Source organism: Cervus canadensis, chromosome 1 (assembly GCF_019320065.1).
Source record: "Cervus canadensis isolate Bull #8, Minnesota chromosome 1, ASM1932006v1, whole genome shotgun sequence".
Classification (NCBI taxonomy): domain Eukaryota; kingdom Metazoa; phylum Chordata; class Mammalia; order Artiodactyla; family Cervidae; genus Cervus; species Cervus canadensis.
Genome location: NC_057386.1, coordinates 70,565,003 through 70,573,766, shown reverse-complemented (window position 1 = coordinate 70,573,766; position 8,764 = coordinate 70,565,003). Strand labels below are relative to the sequence as shown.

The 8,764-nt window shown below is 47.9% G+C and overlaps 1 protein-coding gene across 1 annotated transcript; it reads left to right on the top strand.

Annotated features, from left to right (window-relative positions):
* Positions 1-2,276: 2,276 nt before the first annotated feature.
* On the top strand, positions 2,277-5,904 carry POU4F2 (POU class 4 homeobox 2). The gene is made up of 2 exons (XM_043484985.1): positions 2,277-2,807; positions 3,259-5,904. Exons 1-2 carry the CDS (start codon positions 2,523-2,525, stop codon positions 4,198-4,200), a joined length of 1,227 nt encoding a protein of 408 aa, XP_043340920.1. The 5' UTR covers positions 2,277-2,522; the 3' UTR covers positions 4,201-5,904.
* The last annotated feature ends 2,860 nt before the right edge of the window (positions 5,905-8,764 follow it).

The following is an 8,764-nucleotide window of genomic DNA, read 5'->3' as shown; positions in this document are numbered from 1 at the left end:
ATTACACAGTGAAGCGCAGTGTCTCTCGAGCCTAAATGAAATTTCAATCTAATAATTCCTTCCTGGCCCAGTCATAATTTGTTTAGAGATGTTGTTCTACTTCTTTCAAAGCGCTATTCGCACTATAATTAAATGATACTCAAGCCTTTAACTTTGATTTATTTCATTTCTCGAAGCTTGAGACAGTGAGAGCTGTACAATGTCACTTTTTAAAAATTTCCTTGAAATTACCCTGGCTGTTATTGAGGTAGAAATTAAACACCTAAGCATTTACTTGAAGCGACCGGCGCAAGCCACATTCATTCATGTCAACACCGTTCTGCAGCCCCGTGTCCACGCTTCTCTGGGCTTCTCGGGAACACTGCTAGTAGGAATTCCCTTCGGCTACTATTTATTCTTTTCCTCCACGTACGGGACGAGGAAGGCAAGCCTTGGAGTTGCAAGGGGGTTAAGCACCATGGACAGAGCCCGTCGCGCGCCGTTTGCTTCAGCTTTGCTAGTACTCTGGCGACTCCCGAGGACTGAGCTCCAGACTTGAACCTGCTATCCTCACCCGCAGAGGTCATGGGTGAACGAGAGACCCCCTACTTGCCACCGCCGCAGGGCTTCCAGGCGCCAACCACTCGAGGGCCCCCCTTCGCCACGCTCCTTGCCACTCTGTTTTGTCCCAGCGCGCGCCAGAGCCTCTCAGGCCTACCGCCTGCTCTCGCACCTGCTCGCCTTCCCCAGGCACCGCGTGCCTGCACCTGCTCCCAGCCGCCCCGTCCGGTTCCGGCCACCCGCGGGCTCTAGCGTGCTGGACTCAGGGCCTTCACCCTCGCCGGCACCCCGCTCCCTCTGCACGCTGCGGGGGGCAGCGGTGACAGCAGTCCCCAACACCGAGAGAAGTAGAAGGAAGGTAGAGTGTGTGCGCGCGCGTGTCTTGTGGTAGGAGAGTGCCTGCTTCTTTCACAACTGGAACTAAGAGTGTGTGTCCACTTCTAATAAAAGTGGTCCGCTCTGGGACAAAAGTGCGAGCAAAGTGTTGGCTAAAAATAGGCTCTCTCTGCACGGAGCGGCTGTGGAAATGAAGATAAGTGGGGCTGGTGCCAGCCCCTGAGGGCGCGCGCGCGCGCGCGCGCGTGTGTGTGTGTGTGTGTGTTCGGGTGGGGAGGACTTTTTGCAGCACATGCGCTCTGTGATCTCTGGCCCTGCCCCTCGTCAGTCGCCCCTTCCTTCTTTGATTGTGGCTAATGAAGGATAATAAATCCAGCAGCAGGGTTTGCCAGTGGATCCGCCCAAGACCTAACTCACACTGAACTGAAGACAGGGAGAAGGAGAAGGAAGATCCGGAGGAAGAGAAAAGAGGGTGGAGAGGAGTGAATGTCGGTGGTGGTGTTGGGGGGAGTACCCGGGGGCCTGGCGGGCACCGGGTGGGGGGGAGTCGCATGCGCACAGGCGACGGGAGCCGCTCTTCCCGCGTCCAATCCGCTGAGAGCAGTGAAAAACCGAGTGTCAGAGAAAGCCCTGCAGCCTTGTCGACCCCAAGTCCCTTCGGCACCAGGCACCCGCCGGGCCGAGGGGGCGCAGAGCCAAGCGCCAACCACTGCGCATACCAGCCGGAAGCGCAGAGCAGCACGGAGCACCGAGGTCCGCGGCAGGGTCCGCGTTCTCGACACTGTGGTCGCGAGCCAAGGATCGGGGTCACCCGAGCGTCAGGGAGGGACGGACGAGTTGGGGGCGGAGGCCTGCAACTTAGCAGTAAGCAGGAGGCGGGGGAGGCAGCCAGGTAAGAGGCTTTAGTTATAGTCTAGGCAAAAACTCAGCCGAGGTCGCTTTGGCCCGCAACTTTATTTAGTAGTTTCTTTTCCCAGCGAGGCGCATACTGGGCTCAGGAAGCCGGAGGGGCTGGAGGTCGGCTCTTAGGTAGGAACCGCCCAGCGACTGGAGCGCAGACCCGGCCACCCGGCAGAGTTGAGCTGGGGACGGCTGTGAGTGCTGTGGGGCGCGGGGAAGGCGCGGCGGCATCGGCGCGCGGGCGGGGGCAGGAAGGGGAGGCGGAGGGCGCGGGGAGGGGAGCGGCGGGGGGAGCGGGAGGGGGGTGTCAGGAGAGCAGAAAGGACCAAAGCCTGGAGGAAGCCAGGAGGGAGCAGGGGCGACGCTAGAATCCGAGCAGGAGAAACCGGCGCTTCCAGGCAGGGGAGGGCGGAGGCGCGCGGGAGGGAGGGAGGGCGGAGTGTGCGGGGGCAGGCGCGGGGAGAGGGGAGTATAACTCTGCGGCCGCGAAGAGCGGGGGCAGTTTCGGGCGCCCAGGTTCTGCAGCCAGCGCCAAGCGGAGCCCAGCATCCGCTCAGACTGACCTCAGTAGCCAGAGGTGGAGCGCGTAGCCGGGGCCAGGCGCGCAGAGCTCGGAGCGGCGGCGAGTGAGCACAACTTTGCATCGCCCTTCCCCGCTTCGGCTCTCGCCCAGCACTTCTCGGGAGGGTCCCAGCAGCCGGGGCCAGTGCGTGCGCCCGGAACCGGCGCCCGAGCGGGCGGGGAAGATGATGATGATGTCCTTGAACAGCAAGCAGGCGTTCAGCATGCCGCACGGCGGCGGCCTGCACGTGGAGCCCAAGTACTCGGCCTTGCACAGTGCCTCGCCGGGGTCCTCGGCTCCCGTGGCGCCCTCCGCCAGCTCTCCGAGCAGCTCCAGCACCGCCGCCGGCGGCGGCGGGAGCGGCGGGGGCGGCGGAGGCCGGAGCAGCAGCTCCAGCAGCAGCGGCAGCAGCAGCGGCAGCGGCGGGGGCTCCGAGGCGATGCGGAGAGCGTGTCTTCCAACCCCACCGGTGCGTATTTCTGCATAATCACCGCTTAAAGGCACATTTTGACAGGCCCCTTTATCTGCTTGATGTTTTTTTCATGTCTGCACAGCAAATCACCCCACACCTCCAACCAATTTTCCCCCCTCTCTCTCGCTTATGTATTCAGCGGGTCTTTCCTTTCATATTAATTTTTATGACCTGGAATGTTGCCTGTGCGCGTGTTGTGTTGTGTTGTGTTTGCAGGCTCACTTTCCTCCTCCTTCTCGTGCACTCTTGGTTTGTCTCCGTGGCTTCCCTCCTCTCCTCCTCACCCGCTAGTTTCCGGATTGTTATCATCATTATCACTATTATTATTTTAACGTCCTGGGAATGTTGTAGGCGCGGCGGCGGTGCGGAGCGCTGGGCCGGAGCTTCCGGAGAGAGTGCGCACAATTCCCTGCTGAGAGTAATGTGTGCCTTTTACTTGCAATTGCAGAGCAATATATTCGGCGGGCTGGATGAGAGTCTGCTGGCCCGCGCCGAGGCTCTGGCGGCGGTGGACATCGTCTCCCAGAGCAAGAGCCACCACCATCACCCGCCCCACCACAGCCCCTTCAAGCCGGACGCCACCTACCACACCATGAACACCATCCCCTGCACATCGGCTGCCTCCTCCTCGTCCGTGCCCATCTCGCACCCGTCCGCGCTGGCGGGCACGCACCACCACCACCATCATCACCACCATCACCACCATCAGCCGCACCAGGCGCTGGAGGGCGAGCTGCTGGAGCACCTGAGCCCCGGGCTGGCGCTGGGGGCCATGGCGGGCCCCGACGGCGCCGTGGTGTCCACTCCAGCTCACGCGCCGCACATGGCCACCATGAACCCCATGCACCAAGCTGCTCTCAGCATGGCCCACGCGCACGGGCTGCCCTCGCACATGGGCTGCATGAGCGACGTGGACGCCGACCCCCGGGACCTGGAGGCATTCGCCGAGCGCTTCAAGCAGCGACGCATCAAGCTGGGGGTGACCCAGGCCGATGTGGGCTCCGCGCTGGCCAACCTCAAGATCCCCGGCGTGGGCTCGCTCAGCCAGAGCACCATCTGCAGGTTCGAGTCCCTCACTTTGTCTCACAACAATATGATCGCGCTCAAACCCATCCTGCAAGCGTGGCTAGAGGAGGCGGAGAAGTCTCACCGCGAGAAGCTCACCAAGCCCGAGCTCTTCAACGGCGCGGAGAAGAAGCGCAAGCGCACGTCCATCGCGGCGCCAGAGAAGCGGTCGCTGGAAGCCTACTTCGCCATCCAGCCGCGGCCCTCCTCCGAAAAGATCGCCGCGATCGCCGAGAAGCTGGACCTTAAGAAAAACGTGGTGCGCGTCTGGTTCTGCAACCAGAGGCAGAAACAGAAAAGAATGAAATATTCCGCGGGCATTTAGGAGACCCACTTTAGGCCTCTCCAGGGACAGGCCCCCTCCTCATCTCTCCCCCACCCCCCCCCACCCCTCTTGCCTTTTTTCTTTCCATTTTTTCGCGACCTGAAAACAATTCCAGTAAATGTGAATCCAGAAAAAGCGAGGATTGAAGAGCGAGCGAACGCGTGAGCTACTGAGCCCAAGCCCGGTGAGAATGTGAAACGATTTCTCAAAGGAAAGAAAAGCAAAAGAAGGGATTTGTCAAGTTGTAGCAAAGTTGTCCCTTTCGACCCCACCCACTCGGAAAAGGCACCTCGGCCTCTTCAGAGGAAGTCTGGAGCTGGCTGTTTGCAGGAAGGCAGACGAGACAGCCTTTTAAAAGGCCCCCAGAATGATCAAGTAAGATTTGTTTTTATTCCTAAAGACGTCACCCTTGTTCAAGTTTAAAAGTACACTTTGCAGCTATTTTTCAGAAATAGAAATTGATTCAGGACTGAAACTTTAAACTAGAGTTAATGCTTAATGTGATAGAGACATCTCTAAAGTATTTTGAATTAAAAAAAAAAGATGGCAGATTTTCTGCATTTACACTGTATATTATATATATATTTTTATTGTGGTTCTTACCCCCTTCTTCCTTCTCTGAAGTGTTAATGCTTAAGAAAGGAGTTGCGCCTGCTGTGTTCACTGATCTTGAAAGCTATTATTAGATTATTGCTGAACAACCCTCTGTAAATTATTAATTTATCTCTCTAGCAACTTAATTTGTGCACATTCTAATTAATTAAACTTCTTTAGTCTTAACAAACCGGTGGTGGGGGGAGTATAGCTAGTGAAGTTAAAATTTTTTTATGTTTAATGAGTTTACTGAATTTATACAGTTTTCCTCTTATACTGTGTTCCTTTTGGCCCATTTGTATATTCTCACTTTGAATGAAGGTTGTTTTTTTCTTTGTTTTCACTGGTAGTGTTCTGATTTGTGAGTCAATACTCAGTAATGGATGTCTTAACCGTATAGACCTGATTCACTGTCCAAAGTATTGTTTACTTTGCTACATATTTAATGGGGATTCCCACACATGCACTCTCTCACTCACTCTTACACACACACACACACCTCTAATGGAAGAGAAGTCAAGCAGTTGGAAGCATGAATATGATGCATCATTTTCTAGCTTTAGGTGCGTTTGTCACTTGGTGTTTGCCCTTCCAGATTTTAAGATTTCACCAAGGTATTTCAGTCTTCTAGTTTTCAATTGCTTTGTGGACTACATTTTAACATTTACAAGAATCCTTCCTCCTTCCATTTTTCCTTTTGGAGGTTTGTTTGTAGAAAAACTAATCTGAACTATAAGAAAGACAGTGCACTGCTTGTAAATTCACATTGTTTGGTAGAATTCTTTTGAAACAACAAAAAGAATTAGGTACATGATGACTGGTACCTTATCTATTGTAAATATTTCATTCAAAATGATGCACATATAGATATATTCTTACAAATTTTGCTGTATTGCTGTTCCATTTAAGGCTCTCTGAAGTCTTGAATTCTGTATATGACCTGGTTTCTTGTTTTTGTTACTAGATGGTTTATTTACTATGGTAATGTACTAAGTTATTTTTGGTGTTGTTTGATTGTCTTTCATTGAAGAGATGATTTTAATGTTTTATTGGCAAAGTATGCTGCTTTTTTCATTAAAATATGCTATTAAAATTAAATGGATTTTAAAATGTGATGTTGTTTTAAATCATTTACATGGGAATTATTTTGATGAGGGATTTTTTAAAGCAGAAACACATTTTGATGGTTTATTACGCAGTGATTGTTGCCAAAGTTTGACTTGGGTTTAGTGGAGGGTGTTTCTCTAGGAAAATAGAAAACAACAGGCTTTATAGTAGCCCAGCTCATCTCACAGGTGCTTTGCTTTTCTCAGCAGACGAGGTCACAACATTGGCTCCAAATACCTCACTTGGAGTTCTTTTTCCAGATCGGCAAAATTCTGGGAAGAGAATCTTTGTGAGCAGAGATATTGCATAGGGAAAAGGAAGAAGGGATCTCAGTTCAGCTTTTAGCAGCACTGGGAGACTGGGTGTGGCAAATGTTAAGGCCTGTTTGGGGGAGTGGGACACCCTGGTTGAGGCCTAGAGGAGAGCCCACTATACTCAGTTCAGTCACCACTCCTAAGGAGTAATGCACCACAGTCAGAGCAGGAAGCACCTAGGTTACTGGGTTATGAAGTAAAGCATCTCTCTCTCTTTCTCCATGGCCTTTAAGGAAACTCACATTCTGCAAGAGGCAGAGTGGGGCTGAGGAAGAAATTTTAGGTGGCTAGGGAAGCAAAATTTTGCCCCCTTTCTATGACTCATCCAGACACCAAAGTTGGTGAAAGCTGTCTACTAGTGGTTTGGCACAAAAAAATTCTGCCCATCTGATACATCAACTTTTCTTTTTCTGATCCTAGTTTCAAGAAACCTCCTCACCAATTTTAATAATTTTCAGGCTTCTTACAACAGTTGGGCAACATATTAAGTTTTTAAAGTCTTTTTCCCCAGGAAAGCTCTGGTTTAGATATTTATATTATTTCTGTGAAATTAGTATGATTAAAATATCATATTAATTATAGGTCCAACAAGAAGGAGGGAACAGGCCATCCTATATGGGTAATTCTGCTAACCTGAGAAGTTACCCCTCTAAGGTGGAACTGTCTTGGAATATTTCTTATTTTGAGGATGAGGTTACAAAACATCCCATGTGCCAATGAAAATTGTTTTAGTGGCTCAAGTTGGAACTAAGTATGGTTGGAAAATTGATTATGACTCTCAGAAGTAACAGAAAGAGTTGTGAAAGTTGGAAGGATAATGGGTGAAAGGACTTCTTTCTTTATAACTGAAATAAAAAAAGATAACCGAAAGAACAAAATTCATATGTCCATATAGAAACAATGAGATACACTGCAAAGATATCTAAGGAAGTAGAGAAATTCGTGGGATTTAAAAGAAAAAACTGTAATCCCATATATAGTGATATTGATGGTTTGATTTTATTTCTGTGTTTTGAAGGCTGAATACCCCATTTCTCCACTTTACCACCTATTATTAGATTCAGTTTTACTGAAAGTCTTTTCAGCCTACCTTCAGTCTCACTGTAATGGGTACTGATTTCAGCACCACGGATAGCAACCACATGACTCATTCTTGCTCCAACACGTTTGACTGTACAGTTCCAGCCAGTAAAACTTTCTGCTTGCTTACTTTTTCTTGAGTGGAGAAAATGAATTAAGTGGCTTGAATATATAGCAAACCAGGCTTCTGATCTAGGATAAAAATTATCTTCAATAAATAACACCTCCTTCTTCCTATAAATAGCTGTTATCTAGCGTGTGTTAGGAGAAAGGTGAGTGAGTTATTCTTTCTACAAATATAACATGTTTAAATGAAGAGAGAAATCTTGTAAAATAGTAGAAACTGAGAAATACAATGGATAGAAATAACACAGGTGTTCTTTTTAGTGCATTTTGAAATGTAGCTTCCATGTTGCATGTTTGTCCTAAGTTTCTGTAAGTGAAGTGACAGAAAAGCAACTATCCATTTACTTCAACAGTTGAGTGAAGGCCTATATTTACTCCTTCATTCATCAAGTGTTCTTTGTCTCCTGTGTTCCTGGACTTCTATAACTATAACATTTTAAGTTCATCTTCTTTATGTTATTACAAGGATTTAAAAAAAAAACTTTCTTGCCTACAAAATGGAAATTTTATCTATTATTTAAGCCTGCTTAAATATGCTTATTTTATGAAAAAGTGGAATTTTTAAAAGAAATGCATTCTGAAAGTTTTCTATTAATAATAGTTACAGAGAAATACCAAAACAAAGGGATTTGAAAAGAAGAGGCTTGGTCTTAAAGATAAAATTAAAGGTAAGACAAGAAGGAACTGTGTACAAATTGTTGAGAAATAGCCATTTGATATTGGCTTTCAAAATACTCAGATGGATAAATAGAAGATTGTGCCTGATGATCCTTGTCATATTGATCAAATCTATTGGCATTCATGACTCATTTCTTAATTTTTTCTCCTAAGGTACACAATGACTATTTTATTGGAAAAAGATATTTTATGAATTGACTTAGTCACATATCTAGCCTTCCTCAATCTGATGTTTCAGAACTATGTAGTTTATTTTCTTTTAACTTCTTTAGTGGCAAATGATCCCATTTTGATGGTGTAATCATTTAAGTAAAATGGAAAGAAGTGACTCCTTAAAGTGGAAAGGAGAATAGCAAAGATTGTTAAGGCCTGGTTAATAGCTAAGTACAATCTATACCAATTGGATAATACTATTATCCAGAAAGAAGGCAACTTTCTTTTGATATTTGACATTAAATCAGTTGGTCAATCCTTTATAGATTGAGTTTCATTGACACACAGCTTGGGGAAATATAATGGAAATATGAAAAGTAAATGAAGTAATTGGGTTTTATGTTCAAAGGAACCCTATCCTAACTTCTAGAAAATGTATTTAAAAAATAAATAACAATATATAACTGAGTCTTTTACTATCAAGGAGAGATTCTAGATCTTCATTTTTGCCA